At 70.1% G+C, this 24,110-nt stretch overlaps 3 protein-coding genes across 5 annotated transcripts; 2 read left to right on the top strand and 1 right to left on the bottom strand.

The window, feature by feature from the left end:
* The first annotated feature begins 3,537 nt into the window (after window positions 1-3,537).
* Window positions 3,538-18,917, top strand: C1QTNF12 (C1q and TNF related 12). 2 transcript variants are annotated; one of them, XM_045570498.1, is made up of 9 exons: window positions 3,538-4,068; window positions 5,785-5,901; window positions 6,162-6,273; window positions 6,348-6,499; window positions 6,824-6,932; window positions 7,164-7,248; window positions 7,397-7,475; window positions 7,997-8,110; window positions 18,907-18,917. In XM_045570498.1, exons 1-8 carry the CDS (start codon window positions 3,901-3,903, stop codon window positions 8,093-8,095), a joined length of 921 nt encoding a protein of 306 aa, XP_045426454.1. In that variant the 5' UTR covers window positions 3,538-3,900; the 3' UTR covers window positions 8,096-8,110; window positions 18,907-18,917. The 2 variants fall into 2 exon arrangements, with proteins under 2 accessions (XP_045426454.1, XP_036317000.1); XM_036461107.2 differs by lacking the exon at window positions 18,907-18,917 and having other exon boundaries at window positions 7,997-8,164.
* B3GALT6 (beta-1,3-galactosyltransferase 6) lies at window positions 5,374-17,413 on the bottom strand. 2 transcript variants are annotated; one of them, XR_006739554.1, is made up of 2 exons: window positions 15,675-17,413; window positions 5,374-5,387 (listed from the first exon to the last, which is right to left on the bottom strand). XR_006739554.1 is itself a non-coding variant. In XM_036460892.2 (1 exon), exon 1 carries the CDS (start codon window positions 17,289-17,291, stop codon window positions 16,296-16,298), a length of 996 nt encoding a protein of 331 aa, XP_036316785.1. In that variant the 5' UTR covers window positions 17,292-17,413; the 3' UTR covers window positions 15,280-16,295. The 2 variants fall into 2 exon arrangements, 1 of the variants encoding a protein (XP_036316785.1); XM_036460892.2 differs by lacking the exon at window positions 5,374-5,387 and having other exon boundaries at window positions 15,280-17,413.
* LOC118731978 (45 kDa calcium-binding protein-like) lies at window positions 17,452-22,353 on the top strand. Its single transcript, XM_036460893.2, has 4 exons — window positions 17,452-17,606; window positions 19,726-20,075; window positions 21,341-21,477; window positions 22,082-22,353. The coding sequence occupies exons 1-4, from the start codon at window positions 17,475-17,477 to the stop codon at window positions 22,336-22,338; spliced, it is 876 nt and encodes a 291-aa protein (XP_036316786.2). The 5' UTR covers window positions 17,452-17,474; the 3' UTR covers window positions 22,339-22,353.
* Window positions 22,354-24,110: the final 1,757 nt, after the last annotated feature.

The following is a 24,110-nucleotide window of genomic DNA, read 5'->3' as shown; positions in this document are numbered from 1 at the left end:
CGATTGCTCTGCGTGCCTTCTTCGTCCTGGGCCCTGCCACCGGGTGGGGCCGGCCCCAGGTGCCCAGAGACAGCCTGCGTCCGGAGGTGGCTGTGCTCACTGCGACCACAAGGGGTCGCCTTGTACTTGAGGAAGCGGCTGGGAACCCGGGCGGCGCTGCCTTCCTGTGACCTCGGCCGCCTCCTGGCTCCTGTGCCAGAGCCGTTGCTCTGAGCTCCTGGGGTCCGGGTGGCCCAGGAGCCCCTCCTCTGTGTGGAGGCCAAGGCCCCGCGTCTCCACAGGGGCCTCCCCGACAGGCGGCTCTGCTCCCTCACACTTGGTCCCACCCTTGGGCTGACCCAAAGGGTAGCTCTCCGCTCCTTCCCAGCGGATCACCTGCTGCTGGCCCTTCCGGAAGGCCCCTGGGCGCGGGCATCAGGAAGGAAGGGCAGAGCCCCGAACCTCCGTCTGCATCTGCTGACTGGCTCCCGGGCCCTCGGCAACGCTGGCCCGCTCCAGAGCCACGGAGACGCACGGTCTCACCTCTGACTGTGTTTTGATGCATTTATTTTAAATTCCTTGTAATTGACCCTGTGTGTGTTGAACCCACTCTGTGAACAGCTCTTCCATGATGTCTTTGCTCCTAAATGTTTGCTGTTTGTGTCTGTGGGTGGAAGTGCACCTGCTGGCCCGGGGCGAGCTGTGGGCATGGCCCGGGGTCTGCAGCAGAGGCAATGTCCTGACAGTGGCCACCTGCCGGACCCGCCCTCCACCCACAGCCGCTGCAGGGTGAGTCGGGGTCAGTGTCTGTCCCAGAGGCTCATGGGAGGCGGAGTGCCCAGCAGACAGCACTTCTTCCTGTGAGCCCTCCCTCAGAGGGGTCGGCCCTGTGCCCCCGTCAGCACTCAGCGTGTCTGACCCTCAGTGTCAGACCCTGGGTCTGGTGGCAGTCCCTGCTGAGGGCAGTGGCCTGTCCTCAGACTCCTCTTTGTCCCCGCCCATCGGCAGAGGCGAAGCTCATCGCGCAGCCGTCCTGTGCCGCCAGCTTGGCTCCTCGAGGGAGCAAAGCCCGAAGAACCGAAGCCGCAGGGCGCTGTGAGGCGTCCTCCTGGCGAGCGAGGCCTGAGAGTGCTTCCCGCGTCTCTCCCTGAGGCCGACTCCCGAGGTCTCTGTCTGAGGCTGGAGGGACCCCGCTCCAATGGCCAGGCGGACGGCCTGCTGTGGGGGCCGTGCCAGGCTGCTGTCCGCCCCGGGTGCCAGGGTGTCTGGGGCTGGGCTGGGGCTGGGTGGGCGAGGACACCAACAGTGGCCTGAGCCTCACTGGGGGCTGGGGGACGCCTGGCAACGCGCAGCTCCCTCTGGCCCTTCCCCAGGTGGCGCCAGTTCGGGGGGCTAGCGGGACCCTTCGTGTGAAGGAGGGGCGCCCCCGACCCCAACCTCGGCCCAGCATCCCCACAGCCGAGCGTGGTCTGGCCGACACCCACAGGCCATGGATGGCTCCCTGCTCCCAGCTCAGGAAGGGCCTGGAACCCAGAGCTGGGCCCAGGGCTCTGGTGGGTGGGGCCTGTTTGAGGCCCGGCCTCTGGCCCCACCACAGGGCTCCCTGTCCAGCTGCAGAGCCGCGTGCCTCCCCCCACACAGGTTCACTGTCAGCTGCACTGCGCGCGCGCGCGCACACACACACACACACACACACACACACACACGCTCCGAAGGACGGGGCCCCAGGACGCAGGTGCCAGCCTCCGGGGAGGGGTCTCCTGGCTGCCTTTCCCGACCCGGTGCCAGTGCAGCTCACATTTGGGGTGCAGCCAGGCGGGGCCCCAGGACCCCCTCCATACCCCGGCTTCTGAGCCGGACACGATGGAGCTGAGGCTTCAATGGTGAGCTTAGGGGTCCCAGAACTCGCACTGGGCCCAGCGGTGTGGCTCAGGGGTTGAGTGCTGATCTAGGAACCTGGAGATCACGTTTCGATTCCCAGTCGTAGCGCATGCCAGGGTTGTGCACTAGATCCCCATTGTGGGGCGTGCAGGAGGCAGCCAATCAGTGATTCTCCCTCATCGTTGATCTTTTTATCCTATATCCCTCTCCCTTCCTCTCCGAAATCAATAAGAAATATACTTAAAAGAAGAAAGAAGAACCCGTGCTGTTATCCTGGGTGTGACCACTCTGCCCGAGCAGGAAGGCGATGGTGCCCCTGGGCAGACAGGCCTCATCTGCCCAGCAGCTTGTCCCTGGGCCCGGCCTGGAGCTGACCATGGCGTGGCCTGGGCTGGGGTCTTGTGCTGGGCTGCTTCCCTGGCCTGGTCCAGCTCTGGCAGACGTCGAAATTGAAGAGGGTCCTGGGACCTGGTGCTCCGCCTTCCTCGAGGCTGCACTCAGCAGCGGCTGGGGCCCGCCTGGCTCTGACTATTGATCAGCCTTGGTCTACGCCACCCAATGGGCGGCTGGCAGTGGGGTCTGGGCTCGGGCTCCCAGCCCCGCTGGCCACCACGGTGCAGTGACAGCCCAGGGCCTGTGACCGGACCCAGGCCCCCCTCGCCCCACCTCACACCCCAGCTGCTCAGGTGCAGCGGGAGGCAGTCACTGTCCCCTGGACCGAGGGCCGAGGAGGCGATGGGCTATGCTGGCAGGTGCCTACCTCCAGAGGCCTGGCTGGGGACTGGTCTCCCGTCTCTCCTGGCTCGGAAGCCAAGAGGCTCCTGGGAGCTAGGACCCGGGAGAACAGGTGAGGGCAGCCCCTTAGGCAGTAAGGATTGGCCCTGAGCCTCAAGGAGAGGAGGGACCTACGGTCACACCTTGAGGTCAGCCAGCCCCTCCCTGCTGGAGAAGCAGCACCCAGGGTCATAGGGTCATCGAGGCTGCACAAGGCCAGGGCCGGTGGGTCGGCCGCCCAGCTTCCTGGGTCTTGCCTCTCCCTGGAAGGGCCCGGGCCAGGCTCTCGGACACCCCAGGACCCAGCAGCCAGAGCGCCTGGCAGAGCCTGCGTGCGGGGTCGCTTGAAGGGCCCACAGGGCTGTGAGCTCTCAGAGCAGAGCGGTGTGTCTCCACCCCGGGCTCCTGGGAATCCAGGTCCATAGATCAGCACTCAACCCCTGAGCTCACCATTGAAGCCTCAGCTCCATCGTGTCCGGCTCAAAAGCCTGGGTATGGAGGGGGCCCTGGGGCCCCGCCTGGCTGCACCCCAAATGTGAGCTGCACTGGCACCGGGTTGGGAAAGGCAGCCAGGAGACCCCTCCCCGGAGGCTGGCATTGCGTCCTGGTGCCCCGTCCTTCGGAGCGTATGTGTGTGTGTGTGTGTGTGTGTGTGTGTGTGTGTGTGGTGCGGGCAGTGCGGCCGGCAATGAACCTGCACTGGACCAGCGGCCGGGGCTAGGGGTGGGAGTGGGGAGGATGGGGGAGGGTGGGGGAGGGTGGGGGCAGCAGCTTCGCTCCGTGGGGGGCAGGGCAGATCCTTGTTAAGGGTTCCAGGGTGAGTCCGCCTCCCGGGAAGGGGCGCCGGCTGTTTCCGAAGCGCGTGGGAGGGTCTGCAGAGGCGGGAGCCCCCGGCGCGTGGTCAGGGGGGTGCCGGACCGTCCACGCCCAGGGCGGCGGGCGCCTGCTGACGGATCGCCGCGTGGGCCCTCCCCCTGGGCCCGCGAGCGGGAGGAGGAGGGCTTATCTGGCGGCGGCGCGGGCGGCCAGGGCATTGCGCGCGGGAGGGGGAGCCGCACGCGACCCGCGGGGACCGGAGCCTCCGCCGCGCCGTCCGCGCCCTCCGCCCGCCGCCCGTCCCGCGCGGCCTCGCCCGGCGCATCCGCACAGACATGCACCGGCGGCCGGGCGGCCCCCGCGGCCGCGCCGCCCTCGCGCCGGGGCTCTGAGCGCGGGCCGCCCCCATGAGCACCGAGCGCTGAGCCGCCGGACGCACCGGCCGCCGCCATGCGCTGGGCCTGGGCCGCCGCCCTGGGCCTCCTCTGGCCGCAGCTCGCGCTCCTCGGCGCCGTCGGGGCGCGGCGGGAGCAGAAGCGGCCGCGGCAGCCGGGTCCGCGCGCCGAACCCCGCAACGCCACCGCGGCCGGCAGCGAGGGCCCGCCCGGGCCCCCCAAGGTACGTGCGGAGGGCGCCCCGGGCTCGCGGGGGGCTTCGCCTGGCGGGGCGCCGGCCTCCCACCCGCCGGGCCCTCCGGCCCCTGCCCGGCCGGTGCGGTGGGACTCGGGGACTTGGGGCAGGATCTGCTGCGGGCGCGTTAGGGGCCCCCCTGGGCCCCCGGCCGTGCGGGGTGTGGGGAGGGGGTGGGAGGGGAGTGCCTTCCCAGGGGGGCTGAGCCAAGACCCTGGGAACCCCAGCACCCCGGCCCCAGCCTCCCAGCTGTGACCCGGGCGGGGTGGGGAGGGCCCTGGGCTGCCAGGACTGCTTCGCGGGAACCTGCCCTCCACTCCGGGGCAGAGGCCAAGGCCAGCCCGGACCCTGAGCTCCTGGGGCCTCGCCCTCCCCCCGCCCCCATGGCCTCTGGGTGGGATGCTCCGGCTCTTAGGGTCCCTCTGGCCCCCGGCTGCCTCAGACCTGAGCCCCGGGGAGGACCCCTGAGGGCTCTGCCGCTGACCCCGGCAGGGGTTCGGGGGGAGCGGCAGTTGCTGGGACAGGCCCCCCGCCAGCCCTCTGCCTTTGATCCCGGCCTCCTGCCGCCCCAGGGCGTCTCTGTGGCGGCCAGCCTGGCTGCTCCCAGCCCACGCACCCCATGGAGCCCGAGGCCCGGTTTTCCAGAGGAGTCCCTGGCCCTGCCAGCGGGAGGCGCGGCTGCCGCCCCAGCCGGGGCACCGGGCGGTCTGGGGACGGACAGGGGGACCTCTGTCCCGGCCGGGGCTCCGGGGGTGCCCACACCAGGCGGCACGTGGCCCAGCTGCCCCGCCCCTCGTTAGGACCCCTGCCCCTCCCAGCTCCCCCCCAGGACAGGGCCCACCTGAGCCTGGGAGGAGGCTGTGCTGCCCCAGGGCCTGGTGCTCGCTGGGGCTGGGGCTGAGGGCTGTCTGTGGACGGCACCTGGGGCCGGACCCCTGGGCCCAGACCTGGGGCTTGCCCTGCCTGGGTGGCTCCCAGGGGCGTGGCAGGGGCTGCCCCTTCTCCCCCCTCTCCTCCACACCCCGCCAGCATCTGCTCAGCTGCTGTTCCCTTCCTGGGCTTCTGTCTGAATCCCACACAGACCTCCTGAGAGGACGGCATTGCCTCCAGCCCACACCCCTCACTGCGAGGGGGTCTCCCCAGAGGCAGGCAGGGTGTTCCCACCTCTCCCGCCCGCCGAGGCTGAGGAGGTGGTTAGAGGGCTGGGCACGGGCTCAGGCTGCTCGGCACTGCCCCGCCCAGCCCTCCCTCCGACAGCGAGATTGGCCGCGGGGCCCGGGTCCGAGCCTGAGGAGCAGGCCCGTCCCCTCCCCAGCGGAGCCGGTGCCCCGGGTCCCTCAGACCCTGGAGACCCCTCCGCCTGCCTCGGCCGGCCACGCCCCTGGTGGGACCCAGAGGCTGCCCTGTGTGTGCCCGGCGTGCCCGTCTGCCTGGGGTCAGGCGGACAGAGAGGGCAGGTCACCACCCGGAGCCAGAGCCGAGGTGCCCGGACGCCATGCCTGGTTTTCAAAGGGCCCCACGCCCTCGCCTACCCGATGCCCGAGTCCTGTCCGAGTGCCCAGGAATGGCCTTCGAGGCACCCCCACCCCAAGTCCTGCCTGAGGCGGGCTGGGCCTGAGGGCCCCCCGCTCTGCCCTGGGGCCGCAGGGAGGGCCCCGTGGGGCCCGGTCATCAGCACACTAGCCCAGCCATTTGGCCCTTCAGCTGCCCGAGGCCTCGGGGCCCGAGTTCTCAGATGCCCACACCACGTGGCTGAACTTCGTCCGGCGGCCGGATGACGGGGCCTTGAAGAAGCGGTGCCGAGGCCGGGACAAGAAGTCGGTGAGCCTGGGCCTGAGCCTGGGGCCTGAGCCTGGGGTCTGGGTCTGGGTCTGAGCCGGGGCCTGAGCCTGGGGTTGGGGCCTGGGTCTGGGGTCTGGGTCTGGGTCTGAGCCGGGGTCTGAGCCGGGGTCTGAGCCGGAGGCCTGAGCCGGGGTCTGAGCCTGGGGTTGGGGCCTGGGTCTGAGCCGGGGCCTGAGCCCGGGGCAGGGCGGCCGTGGCTCCCGCTCGGACCCTCACAGCCTCCTTCCTGCCTCACCCAGCGAGGCCTCTCTGGCCCCCCCGGCCCCCCCGGCCCCCCGGGACCCCCTGGGCCCGCGGGCGCGGAAGTCACCCGGGAGGTTCTGCTGCAGGAGTTTCAGGAGATGCTGAGAGGTGAGCTGCCCCTGCCACATCCTCCCAGAGGCTCTGGGGGGACCCGATCCGCTGACCTCCCCTGGTCCCCACAGAGGCCGCCGAGCGCCGGTTCGCGGGGGCATGGGGCTCGCTGCTGCCCGAGGGGCCGGGCCGGCGGCTGGTGGCCGAGGCCTTCCACTGCCGGCTGCGGGGCCCGGTGCCCGTGGACAAGAAGACGCTGGTGGAGCTGCAGGGCTTCCAGGCCGTGAGTGCGGGGCGCCTGGGTCCCCCAAGACCCCGGTGTCTCTGGGGACCCTGCTGGGGGCAGGATGCCGGGGCGTGGGGGCGTGGCCACCAGTGGTCAGGACTAGTCCCGTGTCCCCAGCCCCCCTCCTGCGCCAGGCGTGTGAGTGGGGCCCGAGGTGGCCAGCTGGGGGGTCTGTCCCTGGGTGCCCGTTCGCCCCGGGGCCCAGAGGCCCAGCGGCCGCACGGCTGTGCCCTCATCCTTCCCGCCAGGTGTGCTCTGGGCAGGGCGGTGGGCTGCCGGAGCCCAGGCCTGCAGCCGGACGCTCCCCTGCCGTCCCTGCAGCCCACCGCCCAGGGCGCCTTCCTGCGGGGCTCGGGCCTGAGCCTGGCCTCCGGCCGATTCACCGCCCCGGTCGCCGCCATCTTTCAGTTCTCGGCCAGCCTGCACCTGGGTGAGTGGGGCGGGCGGTTCTCTCAGCGGGGTCCCGTCGCAGAGCTGCCTCCTGCTCCAAACCCGGCTCCCTCGGGGCCTTGGGCAGGGCCCCAGCCCACCCGCCCCAGCTCGCAGCCACTCCTGTGCCTGTGCCTGTGCTGGGCAGGTGCCCCGAAATGCCCCCCTCCCCCGGCGCCCCTCCCCCCCTCTGCCCTGTCCTCCCCGAGGGCTGAGGCCGCTGTCTCTGCAGACCACAGGGGCCTGCAGGGCCGGGCGCGGGCCCGGGACACGGTGCGGGTGCTCGTCTGCATCGAGAGCCTGTGCCATCGCCACACGTGAGGGGGCCCGATGCCGGGGTCGCGGGCGGCCGGGTGGGGGCCTGAGTGTGGACGGTGCTGCCCGAGGGGAGTGGAGGGGCGGCCCCGAGCCCGGGGTGGGGTGTGGCCCGCGGGCCAGCTGTGCCCTCACCCTGGACCTGCCCAGGTCGCTGGAGGCCGTCTCGGGGCTGGAGGGCAGCGGCAGGATCTTCACGGTGCTGGTGCATGGGCTGCTCCAGCTGCAGGTGAGGACGGAGGGCTGGGCGGGCCGGAGGGGTCCGTGCCTCTGGGGCTCAGCCCGTGGGTGGACACGGCCCACGTGCAAGGTGACCAGACGTCCCGATTTTTAAGTTTGTCCCGCGTCCCACGGCATTTTTTATAAATATATTTCATTGATTTTTCACAGAGAGGAAGGGGGAGAGAGAGAGAGCTAGAAACATCGATGAGAGAAAGTCATTGATCAGCTGCCTCTTGCACACCCCCTACTGGGGATGCGCCCGCAACGAAGGTACATGCCCTTGACCCGAATCGAACCCGGGGCCCTTCAGTCCCCAGGCCGACGCCCTATCCGTTGAGCCAAACCGGTCTCGGCCCACGGCATTTTTTAAAATGCCGTTGGACGTGGGACAGATTGTTAAAAATCGGGGCTGTCCCGCCAAAAGCGGGACGTCTGGTCGCCTTAGCCACTCGGCCACTGGGGACCCCGGGATGCCACGGCCTGGGGCGGGCGGGCCCGGTGGGGTGACGTCGCCCTGGGTGTCCGCAGGCCGGACAGTACGCCTCCGTCTTTGTGGACAACGGCTCTGGGGCGCCGCTCACCGTGCAGAGCGGCTCCAGCTTCTCCGGCCTCCTGCTGGGCGCCTGAGGACGGCCGGCGCCCGTCCGCGCTGCCCTCTGTGCCAAGTGTGGTCACGCAATAAAGAGCCCCAGCCCGCTCTGCCGCCTGGTCGCTGTGTCTGCGGGGGGTAGCGGGGGCCGTGGAGGGCGTTGGTTTGGATGCTCCGAGTGCCCTGCAGCCTCCGTACCTGCTGGGGTCCATCGTACCCTGTGGACAAAGACGGACGCCCGTCCAGGTCCCCGCGCCGGCCTGACAGCCCCCTCTGCTGGAGCCCCGGGGCTGGGCCGGCCTCGGAGACGGCCCTGGGCGCAGACGGTCCGGCCTCGGGGCACTGGGTGTCCCAGAGCGTGGAGCAGGGTGGCGTGGGCTGTGGGCTGGGGAGCGGCGGGGTGGGCCACGCACAGGGAAGGCACCCCGTGGGCCTGCAGGGTGCTGGGTGCTCGGGGTGGCATGCGGGTTGTCCGGCCCAGACCAGCTTCCTGCCACCTTCCCGAGTGGCGGCCGCCCCAGGTGGATGGGAACCCCCCCCCCCCAAAGATGGGGCCAGAACCGCCCCAGGCCAGGTGGGGCAGCCAGGACCCCGCCTCAGGGCTTGTGGTTTAGGGCCCCTGCCCCCACCCGGTTTTGGTCCCAGCAAACCGAGACTGAAGAATGTAAATTGGTCCCTGGATGTCCCGGCCTCTGATACCATCTCTGGTTGGCACCTGAGCCCCCGGCGGGCCCTCCACCAGGAGCACTAGGCTGACCCCTGACCTCTGGGGAGACGCCCCGGGGGTGGCAGTGGGGGTGGGGCTCCCCGAGACCCTGGTTCCCAGGCTGAGCAGACAGAGGAGGCATCCTGGTCCTGCAGGGAGGGCAGGGGGCGGGGAGGGCGGGCGGGGGGAGGGCCGGGGCTGGGAGGGCAGGTGTGGGAGGGGGGCAGGCGGAGGCCGGAGCCTGCCGGCCATCACCCAGCCCCTCCCCCAGACCTGCTGGCCTGGCTGGGTAATGAGGCAGGGGAGCCCTGGTGCCGGGCCAGGCTTGGCCACTGACCCGTCCCCACCTCTCTCCCTGGTCCCCCCAGGGTGGCGTCAGGGGCTGGGGAGTTGAGGGGAGGTGTCTCTGCTTCACAGCAACCGTAGGCGCCGGCTGGCCTGGCCGGCTGGCCGGCGTGGGGATGTCCTGCAGCCTGCCTGCGGGGGAGGGGCATGGGCGCTGTGGTCCTTGTGAGGAGGGGTGGGGAGGAGGGGTGGGGGGAGGGGAGGGAGCAGGCTCGCAGGGGCTGGGAGCCTGTCTACAGAGGCGCCCGCCCTGGGCTGCCGGCTGGTGGGGACGCAGAGGGACTGTGGGTGGCGGTAGCCAGACCCTCAGCCGTGCCGGGGCCTCTGGGCGTCCTGGCGCCCCAGGGTGCTCTCCTACGTCACCAATGCCAGCCAGGCCCCCAGCCCACCTCGCCCGGGAGGCGGCCAGTCCTGCCTCCCCGTCCAGCCGGCTACGGGGGCCGTGATGACAGAGATGGAGACCCAGCCCCGGAGACGGGCCAGGCCCGCAGAGAGCGGCAGACAGACGGGAGAGGAGAGATGAGGAGACAAGGAGACGAGGAGACGAGAGACGAGGCGGCGAGGCCAGGCCGCCCGGGAGCTGGCCGCGGGCAGGAGGCCAGGTCGGGGCGGGGAGGGGCGTCCTGGCGCCCGGCTCCACCTGCCTGTCTCGCCCTCACCCTCATCCCAGCCCTAATCTCCGGTCATTACCCCGGCGCTGGGCGCCCCCGGAGTGTGCATTCTCCAGCCCCCATGGCTGGGGCGCGGGGCCGGGGCCGGGGGGCCGGGGGCGGGGTGCGGGGCCGGGGGTGCGGGGCCGGGGGTGCGGGGCGGGGGCGCGGGGCGGGGGGCCGGGGGGCGGGGGTGGGGGCCGGGGGCGCGGGGCCGGGGGGCGGGGGTGGGGGCCGGGGGCGGGGGGCCGGGGGTGGGGGGCCAGGCAAGGGCTGTGACTGCCGTAGGGAGGTCCTGGGGTGTGGACTGGGAGCCCCAGGGCTTGGGGTTCAGGCCCCAGGCTCAGACCAGTCTTGAAAGACACAGGCTGCAGGCCCCCCCCCCCCTCCACCGCCCACTGCAGTGCAGACAAGGGGTGAGCCTCCAGAGGCCCCACCCTGAGCTCCGCCTCATCATCCATCCAAGTCCCACTGTCTTCCAGGCCCCACGGAACTGCGATGCTGACAGCTCCCCGGGGCCAGGGGAGGGTCTGGAGGCCCTGGGGGGCCTGGGCCCTGTGGTCCCGCCCACACAGGGGTCCGACCCTGCTGCTGAGGTGGGAGCTTTTGGGGGCCCCGGGGGAGGGGACTCCCTGGCCGGGCCTCTGGCTGCACAGAGCCAAGCGGCCGGCGGTGCTAGCCAGCCTCAGGTTGACCCCTGACTGGCGTCTGCCCTCCCCCGGCAGCGGGAGGGGCCTGGCTGACCTTGTCGACCCCCCTAGGGCTCCCTTCCCAGATCCTCTGTCTGACCTGCCGCCTGCCAGGGGCCGAGGGGCCCTTGGCTGGGCGCTCCCCAAACCTGGTCTCGGGGCCGCAGCCAGGCTGCACCTGATGGGCCCCTCCTCGCCCCGAGGTGGCCTGGGGTGCTGGGCGCAGGGGGTCTGTCCTGGCTCAGAGCCTGCCCCCAGCACCCTCGGCGGCGGTCGGGTTTGAGTGTAGACAGGAATGCGGGCGTCTGGCTCAGGGCAGCTGGAACGGCCTCTTGGGCCAGGAGCAGCCGAGGACTGGACCGCCAGGCCCCACCCCAGGCTGTGGCAGGAGTGGGGAGGTGGGGCCCGGCTGTGAGCATGGACCCGTGGGCTGTGGGCTGGCACAGGCCGGGCGAGCTTGCAGGGGAGTTGGGCACATGGCCTGGGCCCTGGGGTCTGAGCCTGGGGCCTGTCCCTGCCCCTGCAGGTGCAGCCAGGCAGGCCCTTGGTGGCCAGAGCTGGGCGCTGGGCCGCCCTTGGCCCCCTCGGGTTGGTCTGGGACCAGGAGGGGCGTCCCAGGAGGTTCACACCCAGACTGAGCCTGGTCTCCTGAGCTGGGCCCAGGCCTGAGCGTAGCCTGGGGCACGAGGGGTGCGGGGAGGTTGGGGCCTGGGGATCAGGGGGCCTGGGCGGATTCTCTGGGCTCCCTGTGCTGACCCTGCCGACCCCACGTCCTTGGTGGCTGTGATGCTGCCTCGGCTCAGAGAGCTGCAGGGCTGCTGCGCGTGCGCACGTATGTGTGCACATGCACACGTGACGTGGATGGGTGGGGTCCCGGTCCCTCTGTCTCCGCTGAGATCCGGCTCTTAGCTGAAGGACCAGGACTCTGAGACCTGATGGCTGGAGCCCTGGCTAACCTCAGAACTGGAGGGCTCGAAGTGGGGAGCCCTGGTGGAGGGCCCGGGAATCGGGGAGCCCTGGCTGAGGGGCCTGGGAAGAGGGGGACCCTGGCCGGAGTTCCCAGGGGCAGCAGGCACGATGCTGCCGAGGCCTCGGCCCTGCCCCGAGTGCTGCCGGGTCTGGGCCATGATCAGGAGCAGGGCTGTGGCCGGGGGCCCTCATTCCTCACTCACTGACCGGCCTGGGCCAGTGTGCCCTCCGGGCCCCGAGCTCTGTGTGGCCTCAGGGCACTGCCCAGGGCCCATCAGAGGCTGATTTCCAGTTCCCCAAACAGAGTGGCCCAGGAGCTGTGATCTCTGAGGCCCGGGGTCTCCCGCAGCCCGGGGTGTCCCGCAGCCTGGGGTCTCCCGCAGCCCAGGGTCTCCACAGCCCGGGGTCTCCCGCAGCCCAGGGTCTCCACAGCCCGGGGTCTCCCGCAGCCCGGGGTCTCCCGCAGCCCGGGGTCTCCATAGCCCGGGGTCTCCCGCAGCCCAGGGTCTCCACAGCCCGGGGTCTCCCGCAGCCCGGGGTCTCCCACAGCCCGGGGTCTCCATAGCCCAGGGTCTCCCGAAGCCCGGGGTCTCCCGCAGCCCGGGGTCTCCATAGCCCGGGGTCTCCCGCAGCCCGGGGTCTCCCACAGCCCGGGGTCTCCCGCAGCCCAGGGTCTCCGAGGCCCGGGGTCTCCGAGGCCCGGGGTCTCCGAGGCCCGGGGTCTCCCGCAGCCCGGGGTCTCCCGCAGCCCGGGGTCTCCATAGCCCGGGGTCTCCCGCAGCCCGGGGTCTCCATAGCCCGGGGTCTCTGAGGCCGACCCCTGGCACTGGCCTGAGGCACCCAGAGCTGGCCCCGCCCACACTCAGGCGTCTGCGGGTGCACACAGGTGGCGGCGAGGAAAGCGGGGCCTCAGGGACAAAGGGCTTTTGTTGAGTTTGGGGTGCAGCCCCCGCTCCGTGACTCACGGGCTCCTCTGGGGCGATAACATCGGTGTTGCAACAGCCGGCGTGTCACACACGCACCTGGGGCTCGGCAAGGGCCGCGCGACCCCCGCCTGCGCCCGGGGCCCCTCCGGCTGCTCTGCCGGCACCGGGGTGTGGGAGGGGAGGGGGTGGCAGAGAGCGGAGGAGCAAGAACAGGCACCAGAGGGCGAGGCAGTGTCTCCGGGGCCCTTTCCTGGCCTCCCACCCCCGCCCCCGGCCACGGACAAGGCCGGCCCGCACGTGCTTCACGCCTCAGCCCTCCTCGGCGGACGTGCCTGGGCCCAGCTCTGGCCACCTGCCCCTCACTTCTCCCTGTCAGAACCGGGTGGGCAGCTGTGGCAGGGGTGCAGGGCCCTGCGGGGCGGAGGGGGGCAGAGTCTGGGCTGCTGAGACCAACACCCTGGAAGGAGGGGCCAGGGCTTGGGCTTCCTGTTCACGGTAACAGGGCGGCCAGGCCCAGGTCAGCGGAGCTGGAGTGGGGCCCGGGTGAGGCTCGGCCAGGGCCCGCGGTTTGCTCTGGAGGGAGCTGCCCGCTGTCCCGCCCCCAGGCCACCTGCTGCCGCCCAGCTGGCCCCCAGCCTCCGCTCACCCGGTGCCACGGCCACTGAGCCCCCCGGGGGCCCCGCAGGCTGGGAGCGGGGCCTTGGGACCCTGTGCAGGAGGAGTACAGGGACCTGGGCCCGTGAGGGGCGGCGTGGCCTGCAGAGGCGAGGCCACCAGCCACAGAGCCCCCGAGGCAGGGCGGGGGCTCTCATCTCCAGGCTCAAGGGGAGGCTCCTCTGAAGAGCCCCCGATGCTCCCCACGCCCGGGGGCCCCACGTTCACGGAGACGGCCCAGCGGCACCCCCACCCCGGGTGTGGGGAGGGCAGAAGCCCTCTCGCCCCCACCCGTAGCTGCTGCCACGGCTGGGTCTCCAGGATCCTCCTCCTCGGCAGGAACTGCTAGCCGGGTGGGGCTGGCCGGCCCCTGGGTGCCTGGACCAGGGCTGCACCGCTGCGGGCCTCCGCCCAGGCCTGGGCCCTGCCCTGCCTACAGGCGCTGCCGAGGCACCTGCTCCCCATGTGGGTCACGGGACACCAGTGAGCGGGGCTGCGGCACCCGCCATGGCCACGGCCTCCTCTCATCTGCCAGGCCCGGGCAGAGCTTGGGCTGCCCGCCGGGTGCACCCTGCGGGTCTCAAGGGCTGAGGCCGGCCAGCAGGCAGGCAGGAGGCTGGCTCTCAGCCTTCCGCGTGGGGCCAGGGAGGGCTGGGAGTGAGGAGGGCGCTGGGGAGGAGGGGGGAGCTGGAGGGAGGCAGTGGATGTAGGGGGGAGGAGGAGGGAGCCGGAGGGGGGACAGTGGAGAAAGGGTGGGGTTGTGGAAGCACTTTCTGGGGGGAGCAGAGCTAAGGGTGTGAGCCCACCTGGCCTCGAGAAAGGGGGTGTGGCCACAGGAGCCAGGTGATGGGCTGTGGGGAGCCCCTCCTGCAGGGGCTGGGAGGTAACCCCAAGAAGTGGAGCGCCTCAGGGCTCAGACAGGGAGACCCACTGGTTGGACTCTGCTCTGAGGCCAGGCCTGGGGGATGGACAGAGGAGCAGCCATGGTGCCAGGACAGGTCAGTCAACCCAGGTGACAGGAAGCACAGCCCGAGTCTTGCCCCCATCCCTGCCCCCGGAACCAGGTGCAGGCACGACGGGGGGAGCGTATTGGACAGACTCCGAACTCCCCCTTCCCCCCACCCCCCACCCCATCTGAACCTGAGTTCCCTGTGGTTCCCCTGGAGGCCTGTCTGCCACGTGCCTCCTGGACCCGGGACGGCAAAAGGCATCACACTGTGGACAGGGTGCCCGGTGGCTGGGGCCGAGAGGGGAGCACCGGCCGCCCCTCGGACCCTTCGGACCCTGGGCTGGATGGAGCCAGGGCAGTCACCTAGCCGGCGGGGGGGGGGGGGGGGGGCGCGCCAGGGCCAGACCCACAGACATCGGAATGCAGGGGCTGGGCAGTGGCCACCACGGGGCCCATCTTCCCAGCCCGGAGGCTGAGCCCAGGGAAGAGGAGGCTGGGCCCGGCCAGGGGCTGTGGGGTCTGAGCCCAGCCAGTCCCCACAGAGCACCAGCGGGAGGAACAGGGCCCTAGCGGAGCGAAGGGCCACGACTGCAGGGAGGGCCAGGCCAGGGTCCTCTGCGGCTCACGGCCGGCCGGAAGGTGGCGCACGGGCTCAGCAGGGTCGTGCCCCTGAGGCTCTGGGGAGACCCTCCCATGCCTCTCCGGCCTCTGGGGGTGGCAGCCAGGGCTCCCGGCTGCATCCCGTCTCCACCCGCTGTTCTTTGTGCCGTCAGAATTGGTGATGTGACACAGACTTCAAAGCTAAATGTACAGTTGTGGATAACCGGAACGATGGGAGAGACCGGGTGCCCCTTGCCCAGGCCCCCAGAGTGGAGTGTGCAAAACCGAAGGGCAATGTCACCGGGGCCGACCCTGGGAGGTCCCCCTCCCACGCACCCCTCCTGGGCCCCTGGCAGCACTCATTGTCCCGTCTCGGGGACTTTGCTGGTGGAAGAACCTCATGGAAACGGGAGCGGGCAGCCGGGGGAGTCACCCCAGCCACGGTGGGGAACGGAGGCCTGCAGTCCCGAGGACGGTGGGACGTGCGAGCCGACGGCCTGGCCCGGAGCACACCATCGCCGCCTCCAAGAGCACCACCGGCCAGACGCTGCTCTTCTTAAGCAGCGACTCGGAAACCTCGTCAACATTCCAGGGTCCGATTCCCGGAACCCGAACCGCCACGGCCGCGTGAGCAGCCTCGCCCCCGGGCGGCCACGAGGCGGCCTTAAAAGGAGTCTTTTCGGAAAGAGACAATAGGACGGACGTGTGTGTAAACGGAAAAGAGAAATGGGACCGTTTTAGAATTCTTGCGTGTTTAAACACACACGCAGCCACGGGTCTACAGCTCCCTCTGTCAAAACAGACTAATCCACGGATTCCCGTTCCGACAGAAACAGCTTCTGCAATAATTTAAAAGGAAAAACACGGAGACCACACACTCCCAGCCGGAGCTCCTGTCTACACAAACGCACAATGTTTATAAATAAATCACAGCAGGAGCTGAGGGGCGCTGACCACACACTCGCTGCCGGCAGACACAGAGCATGGACACAGAGCAGGGACGCGCACATGAGTGACACCGACAGAGGAAGACGCACTGGAGGCCGCCTGACCGCAGTTCTCCAACTGCCACTGGGTTGCAACATGCAGCCGGTCGCCACTGGCCGGGGCCCACGGTGGGTCAGCTCACAGCAGGCACGGCGCTGGGGGCAGTGACTTCCAAGGTGGACGTTGGGTTCGAACGGGATGTAGGACAGGGTGTCGTACCACCCGGAACAAGCAGAGCTGAGCCGGCAAGTGCAGGTCCGCTCCAGCTCCAGCCTTTGGCTCCTGGTCCCTGACTTGGGTGGGGCAGGACAGCAGGATGGGGGTGGGGGGAGGGAGGGATAAATGGTCTGCAGGCCCCTGCAGACCCAGGAGGCTCTTCCCCATTCGCACCCAAAGTTGGGCATCTTCCCAGTCCAGGCAAATGCTGGCTGAAACCCAGGGGCAGGACGCCTCTCCCTGGACACAATGCGTCGCCCTGGCAAGCCGCAGAGCAAGAGGCTCTTGAACAAAGGCGGCAGGTGCAGCCACTGAGGCGCCCCAGGGTGCAGACTGGACCTGGGGTCCAGGAGCTGTCCGTGCTGCACGGCATGTGCTGAACAGCCCCACCAGTGACCACAGACACAAGGTCCCCCTCGAGTGCTGGACTCATCCCAGACAACCATCCAGACCGGTCAGCTCCCCTAGGGGAAGGCCGGCTTGGGGGGCTGCCGAAGGAGGGCTCCGGGGCGTTGGTCCCCGCCACCCCTCTCCGCCAGCAGCCGCCTCAGGGGATGCCCTCCCTCCTCTGGCAGCACTGGGAGGGCGGCGCCGACCAGTCGTAGACGTAGGAGAGGCGCAGCTGCACCTCCTGCTTGCACAGGCGGCCCTCGCGCGCCAGCGTCTGGTGCTTCTCCAGCATGTCCTCCAGGCTCTGCTTGTGCGTCACCAGGTACTGGTTGCTGCAGCCGCGGGACTTGTACTCCGTGTCGAAGCGCGGGTCGTGCTCGCGCTGCACGTCCACGGGCGCCAGCCAGGCGCCCATGGACACGTCCTCGCTGTGCCAGGCGCGCAGGAACTCGCGGCTCAGGCGCAGGTAGCGCACCAGGTCGGCGGAGAGCACGTAGCCGCCGCCCAGGGCGTAGGGCAGGTAGTAGTCGCAGAGCTGCCAGGCCGCCTCGCGCCAGCGGCCCCCCGGCTTAACGCGCCCGCGGCCCGAGAAGAAGCCCCAGTAGAGGCGGCGGCGGCGCGCGGGGTCGCGGGAGCGCAGCTCGGCCAGCATCGCGTCCAGCCGCACGAACGAGTCGTCGTCGGCCTTGAGCACGAACTCGAAGGCCACGTGCTCGTCCAGCCAGGCCAGCATGGCCAGCACCTTGGCCGTGAGGTTCTCGTAGGCGTCGCGCAGCGCGGGCAGCAGCAGCAGGTCCCCGTGCCGCGCCTGCTCGCGCTCCAGGGCGCGCCGCTCCTCGGCGCCCAGGCCGTCCGTGCCCACGGCGAAGCGCGCCCACACGTCGCCCGGGCCGCCGCGCCGCGCCGCCGCCAGCCACGTGCCGCGGACCACGCTGCGCCGCTCGGCCGCCCGCGGCGCGGAGGCCACCAGCACGGCCAGGAAGGCGGCGTCGCGCGCGGGGCCGGCGGGCGGGGGGCCAGGGCCCTGGCCGGCAGGTGAGCGAGGACCCTCGGCTGAGCAGCGCGCCAGGTAGAGCAGGGCGACGCCGCACAGCGCCAGGCCGCCCAGGCCCAGTGCCGTCCGGTGCCGCCACGCGCGCCGCGGCAGCTTCATGGCGCGCCGGCCGCCTGCGAGCGCGCCGAGGCCCCCCGGGTCCACCGGCCGCGAGGCTGCGGGCCCAGCCGGCCGCCTGTCACGTGGGCCGGCTGCCCGTCACGTGGCCCGCTTCCCGTCACGTAGCCCCGCGCGCCCTTGCAATTGGTCGCCCTGGGAGGGCCGCTTCCGCCCGTAAGCAAGATGGCGGCGCTGGCGTCAGCGCGCGAGGTCGCACCGCCCCCAGCCCGGAGCCACGCCTCTTCCCGGAAGAAAGATGGCCGCGGCCTAGCGGAGTCCGGCTGGAGGCGTCACAGCTTCGGCGGCTCCCGGGCGGTGAGTGCGGGCGCGAGCGGGGCGCGGCCGGCGCGGCCGGGTGTCGGGGACACGGGCCGAGGGGCGCGGGCGGCGCGGGGCGACCTCCCCGTCCTCGTCTGCGACGCGGGGCCCGCGACGCCCGCTGTCGGCTCGGCTCGGCTCGGCGAAGACCTGATGCCCGCCGGCGCCGGAGCAGCGTTTACAATTGGCGCTGGCGTTTGGGCGACAAGAAGCTGGTTCCGCGGGGCCGGTACCCCGGGGCGGCCGCGGAATGTCGCCGCCGCTCAGCGGGGCCTGTGGCGCGTCCCGCGCGCTGTCGCCTCCCGGCGGGGACCCCGGGAGAGGCCGTGCGCCGGGGCGGGAGCCTCCCGGCCTCCCCACGTCTGTCCGCTGTTCCCGGATGCCCGTGCGCCGCCCGTGGAGATGGCGGAGGCGGGGTTGACCTTGTCGGGGAGCGGAGTGCCGTCCGTTGGGGCTGCCAGCTGCGGGGCTGTCAGTGCCAGAAGCTGCGGGGCTGTCAGTTCCAGAAGCTGGCGCCTTCGAGGCCCGCAGAGCCGGACGGGTGTGTGGGGGGCGCCGGGGGCGGGGCAGCCCCGCCCTGGGAAGGAGGCTGCCTGGGGTGGCCCACCTGGACCGCAGCCCCCTGGGGTGACCCCGCGCTGCTTGTCCGGCTGTCGGGCCCTCCCGCTCGGGTTACAGCTCTGGGTCAGGGCCAGGGGTGTCCCGCGTGCACCTTTGCAGGGCCCATCCCTCTGCCTGGCTGAGTGCCCGCTGTGCGTGGACGGGTGCTGGGCGTGAGGCTGACGGACACAGGGCCCCATGGTCTCGGGACCAACGCGAGTTCCCGTAACTGTGACTCAGGCTGGTCACCGCCCTGAGCGCTTTGGACAGCTTTCGGGCGCGGTGGGTGTGGGGAGGCGCGGGTCCCACAGGCCTGGGAAGAGGGACGTCAGGCTGCCCTGCGGACTCACGCCCTCGAAGGAATGACACCGAGCTAGACCTGGCTGAGGCCTCTGCACACACAGAGGCCCAGACCATCGGGGTGTGGTCAGGAGTGGGTGGTGTACACAGGAGGCATCAGAGAAGCAAGTGGTGGCCCCATGTGTCCTCAGGCTGAGAGTGGGCTCCCTGGTTCCTGAACTCCACATGCCCCGCTGGGCTGCTGCTGGCAGGACCCAGGCCTGAGGGTAGTGTGCTCAGGGCCACCCCCCTTCCTCCTGGGAACACTGTCAGAGGAGGCGGGGCCTCAGCTGCACCTGGAAGGACCAGCAGGTGTTTGCCAGGTGGACAGACTGGGAGGGGGCAGGTTAGGGGGCAGGAGGAGCTGGGGTTCCCTCTGGGTGACTGTGAAGGTCCAGGTGGGCCCTGTTCCCAACTTGGAGGGCCCTGGAGAGGGGCCCAGGTGGTAGGCAGGTGTGGGTGAGGCTGTGGTGGGACCCCTCGCCTGGCAGTGGGGACAGAGGATCCTTTGTTCCTTGTCCGCCAGGGGCAGGTGTCCTAGTGACAGACTTCCGGGGGCTCTTGCACGAACAGGAGCAAGGACGTGTGTGTGTGTGTGTGTGTGTGTGTGTGTTCGTGCGCGCGCGTGTGTAAGCGTGGTTGTACACACATAGGTGTGTGTTTGCGCACGTATGTAAGTGTGGTTGTACACATGTAGAGGTGTGTGTGTGTGAGAGAGAGAGAGAGAGAGAGAAGAGAGGACACATAGGGGTCATTGAGAGGGAGGGAGGGAGGGGCTGGTGCCCTGAGGGGCAGGTTGGGTGTTTGCTGGCACAGGTGCAGCTCTCATAGAGCCTTGGGGTGGGGGGTGAGAGTTCCTGTTTCATGGGGACACTGAGGTTGAGGAGGTCGGGGGCTCGGCCGAGGTCGCAGAGCTCACACGTGCTGAGTTGAGATCTGGAGAGAGGTCCCAGGACTGTAGGAGGGACAGGGACGGCGCTGCGAGGCGCAGCCTCTCACAGAGGGAGGCGGAGCGAGCAGCGTTCCTTGCGTGGGCCTAGAAGCCGCTTCTTCAGTCCAGCTCTTGCTGGGGGTCTGTCCAGCAGCGGCTATGTCCTCTCTGGACCGTCACCCCTCGCTGGGGCCTACGGCTGTGGGCTGTGGGCTCACTTCCTCCCTGCCTCTCCTCTCTCCCCAGCTCCTGGCCACCCTCACAGGCGCCCCTCGGCCCGGACCCGGGGCCATGGCGTCCAGGCCAGCTCCCTGCTGTGGTCTGGCTCCTCGCTGCCTCTGGCTCCTGGGCCTTGTCCTGCTGATGGACACGTCCGCCCGGCCCGCCAACCACTCGTCTGCCCGGGACAGGGGCGGCCGCAGGGAGGACAGTGAGATCCTGCCCCCTGACCACCTGAACGGGGTGAAGCTGGAGATGGACGGGCACCTCAACAAGGACTTCCACCAAGAGGTCTTCCTGGGGAAGGACACGGACGGGTTCGAGGAGGACGCGGAGCCTCGGAAGAGCAGGAAGAAGCTGATGGTCATCTTCTCCAAGTAGGTGGCCCTGAGCGGGCGCACGTAGGCGGGGCTCCGGGGGCCCTGCTGGTCCAGGCCTGACTGCGCGGCGAGGGAGGTGCCTGCTGCGGAGGAAGGTGCCGTGGCTGCTCTTGGTGGCCAGCGCTCGGAGAGTGTGCAGGGGTCACGGGGGTCGAGCTGAGAACGTGTAGCATGACCAGCAGGTGGGCCAGGAGGGGCTCAGGCCGGAGCGAGAGGCTGCGCAGCCCCACGGCCCTGCAGCTGGAAGGGCTGTGGGATGGCCTGGAGCAGGGCCTGCCCTGGGTGCCCCATGCGCCTGTGTCCTAGGAAATGCCTATGAGACGGGGCGAGAGGGGTGGGGCACACCGTGCTCTCCACACGCAGGGGCCAACAAGGGCGGAGACAAGGGAGGGCCTGGGGCCCCCGGCCGGCAGGCTCAGGGGGCTGGGATAGGCCTGCTGAAGGCGGCGGGCAGGCTAGGCTCATTACAGGGCACCTGGTGGGGCCCGAGCAGCCGAGGGGGGTGGGACGCCACCTGCAGTACCAGCAGGAGAGGGAGGTGAAGCAGCAGGAGCCGGGCCGTCCGTGTCTGCCCTTGACATCCAGGGGAAGACTGGGTGCAACGTTGGGGAGAGGGCCATGGCCAGACCAGGGCCTTCCAGGGCCCACGCTCAGGAGAAAGGGGGGCCGGAGAGGAGCTGATGGGGCAGCAGGCAGTCCGGGGAGCCCTGCCGGGCGTCCCCTGGTGGGACGAAGGACTGAGCCCGACCTGTCCCTGCCTGTCCCCTGGCTCCAGGGCGCTGGTCTCTGCTGCAGGAGAGGGAGCTTAGGGGCCTGGCCGGGCCCGGTGTGCTGCTGCTGTCCAGTGTGGCTGCCCACGGGGATGCGTGTGCGCACTGCCCTGTGTGTGTGTGCAGCCGCACACACGTGTCTCTAGCTGGTGCCTCGGCACCTGTCCTCCACCTGGCGTGGGTGCCTCGCCGCCAAGCCTGTGCCCTGGACTCTGACCCATCCCAGGGTCTGTGTCTGTGGGCTGGGTGTGATTCTCCCATCGAGCGGCAAGTGGAGAACCACTCGCCTGCCCAGGGCCCAGGGCTGCTGGGTGGTGACAGCTGCAGACACTGCCCGCTGTCCCCGGTGTCCTCCCTGACCGTCCCCAACGCTCCCCTGGGCGCAGCGTCCCTGCCGAGGGGTCTCACGGCTGCCCGTGGCCCCCGCCATCCTCGTGTCCTCCGTCCTCCTGGCTGTGGGCCCCAGGCCCTGTCTGACCCCCGTCTGCCCAGGGTGGACGTGAACGGCGACAGGAGGATCAGCGCCAAGGAGATGCAGCGTTGGATCGTGGAGAAGACGGCCGAGCACTTCCAGGAGGCCGTGCAGGAGAGCAAGGCGCACTTCCGCGCGGTGGACCCGGACGGCGACGGTACGCCCGCGCCTGCCCCGCCGGGCCCGGGAGAGCCCGAAGGGCCCGGGGTTCTGCCCGAGGCCACTTCCCAGCTGGCTCTGCAGTCGGGAGGGGCTGGTGAAGGTTGGTGCTGGCCGCCGTGTGCGGCTGCCTCCACAGTGTGTGCCTGGGATTTTGTCGATTCTGAGCTACAGGGAAGGAGTGAGAGAGAAACATTGATGTGAGAAACATCAATCCGTTGCCTGCTATATGCACTCCAACTGGGGATCACCCACAGCCCGGGCACCCATCCTGACCCAGAATCCAACCATGACCCCCAGTTCGTAGGTCAACCAGCGTTCAACCACTGAGCCACCCTGGCCGGCCTAGAGAGTGGGTTCCTTTGAGAATCCGTTAGAATCCTCACAGCCTGGCGGGTGAGGCCTAGTGGCTGAGCATTGAACTGTGAGCCAGGGATCTCGTGCCTGGGTTGCAGGCTCCATCCCCAGTAGGGGGCGTGCACTGATGTTGTCTTTCCCTCCTCCTCCGTTCCTCTCTGACGTCAGTAAAAGAATTGTTAGAAACAGTATGTTTTTTGAAGGGCTCGTCATTAGGCGCCCTGACAGGACAGTCTGCTTTCCAGGCCGCGTGTCCTGGGAGGAGTACAAGGTGAAGTTCTTGGTGAGCAAAGGCCACAGCGAGCGGGAAGTCACTGAGAAGATAAAGAACAACCAGGAGCTGAAGGTTGACGAGGAGAGTGAGTGCCGGGCGGGGGCGGGGGAGGCGGGGGGGGGGCATGCTGTGCAGGGGCTGGGCTGTGGGGTCAGACCCAGGGACCAGGTGGGGCGCTGCCTGGCAGTGGGTGCTGGGGAAGCTGGGAGAACAGGGCCAGCCCTCTGAGAGCGCTTCTCACTGGGGCGAGGGTCTGAGCTTGGCTGCGCTGGTCGCTGCCTCCAGCCCTCCTCCCGGGTTTGTGTCCAGCGTGTGGGGCTGTGGGACACGTGAACATGCCGGGCGGTGCCAATGGCCTGTTCCTTCTGCACGGCTGGTCGTCACCCGCGTGGCCCAGGGCTGGTGCCGTCCTCCCCGGACAGACGCGTGTGCTTCTCAGAGGCACCTCTGCCGATGACGCGGTGCCTGCCTCGTGCGCCTGGCAGGGGGTGGAGTGTGTGACAGCCTCGGCGACGTCCCTGTCACCCTCCCATCCTCTGCTCTGAGGCTGCTGGGGCCACTGCTGCTGCCATGGACCTGGGCACTGCTGTTCCTGCAGGCCCTCTGCCATCAGCCCGCAGCCTGCCCTCTGGGGCCAGGAAAGCAGCTGACGTGAATGTCAGCCTCCCGGCCTCCCCCGGCCTCTCCGGCCTCCCCTGGCCCTGCCGGGGCTGTGATGCTGATGGGACCGAAGCTCGGCTTCCCCGCCCTCCCCCTGCCTCCCCCAGCCCTGCGTGGCTGTGATGCTGACGGGATCGAGGCTCGGCCTCCCCTGGCCTCCCCTGGCCTCCCCTGGCCTTCCCTGGCCTTCCCTGGCCCTGCCGGGGCTGTGATGCAGACAGGATCGAGGCTCGGCCTCCCCAGCCTCCCCAGCCTCCCCCGGCCTCCCCTGGCCTTCCCTGCCTCCCTCGGCCCTGCCGTGGCTGTGATGCTGACGGGATCGAGGCTCAGCTGTGCGTGGGTCCAGGCGTGCTGACAGGCGAACAGACAGCTGTGTCCCCTCCCCAGCCCCTGCCTCTGTTTCCCTGTCTGTCCCGTTAGTGAGCTGGGCTCCAAGGTGGTGTTGAGAAGGCGGGACAGCGTCCTAGTCCTGCTCCTGCCCCTGGCGGGCGGGAGAGCTCCCAGTGCCTCCTGTGAGCACACAGGGGCTGTCGTCACCTGGGGCGAGCGCCCCGGCTGAGGGTGGCTTCGGACACCCTGTTGGAGTCGCCGGCTGACAGGGAGGATTGTGCGTGTTTATAGACTCGGGCCTGCAGGTTTTCCTCCCTCGTCACCGCTTGTCCGTGGGGTGGAGCCGGCCCCCGGCTCAGTGAGAAGGTGTCCCTCCTGTCTGTCTCCCGCGGAGGCCTCAGCGATGGTGGGACCCTTTGCTCCATCGGGCGGACTGGCCAGCGAGCCTCGGGCATGTTGCTGTGCCGAAGCGCCTGTTTGTGGCCGGGTGCGTGGTTCTGTGAGCGTCTGAATCCTGGGTAACAAGCGAGGTGAAGCCCACCCCGTTTGTGTTTCTTCCTCCTCCTCCTGCTTCTCTCTGCCGAGGTGAGGCCTCACTCACTCCGTGGTTCACGCTCACACTTCGGTTCTTCCCGCTGAGCCTCAGAGCTCTGTTCCAGCGCTGGGTCCTTCCCATGGCTGGTCTCCCAGCGCCCGCCCACACCCGGGTCCAGGGGCCGTCCCTCTCCCTCCCTCCCTCCCTCCCCCCCCCTCTCTCTCTCCTCCTCCTCTCCCTCTCTCTCTCTCTCTCTCTCTCTCTCCTCCTCTCGCTCTCTTCTCTCTCTCTCCTCCTCTCCCTCTCTCTCTCCCCGCCCGCACCCGGTCCAAGGGGCCGTACCTCTCTCTCCCGCCCCTCCCGCGTCTCTCCCTCCCTCTCGCTGCTCTCTCTCTCGCCTCTCTCGCTCTCTCTCCCCTCCTCTCCCTCTCTCTCTCCCCTCCCGCACCCGGTCCAGGGGCCGTCCCTCTCTCTC

Source organism: Pipistrellus kuhlii, unplaced genomic scaffold (assembly GCF_014108245.1).
Source record: "Pipistrellus kuhlii isolate mPipKuh1 unplaced genomic scaffold, mPipKuh1.p scaffold_m20_p_34, whole genome shotgun sequence".
Lineage (NCBI taxonomy): Eukaryota > Metazoa > Chordata > Mammalia > Chiroptera > Vespertilionidae > Pipistrellus > Pipistrellus kuhlii.
The sequence above is the reverse complement of the archived record's forward strand: the minus strand, read 5'-3'. Positions and strand labels throughout refer to the sequence as shown.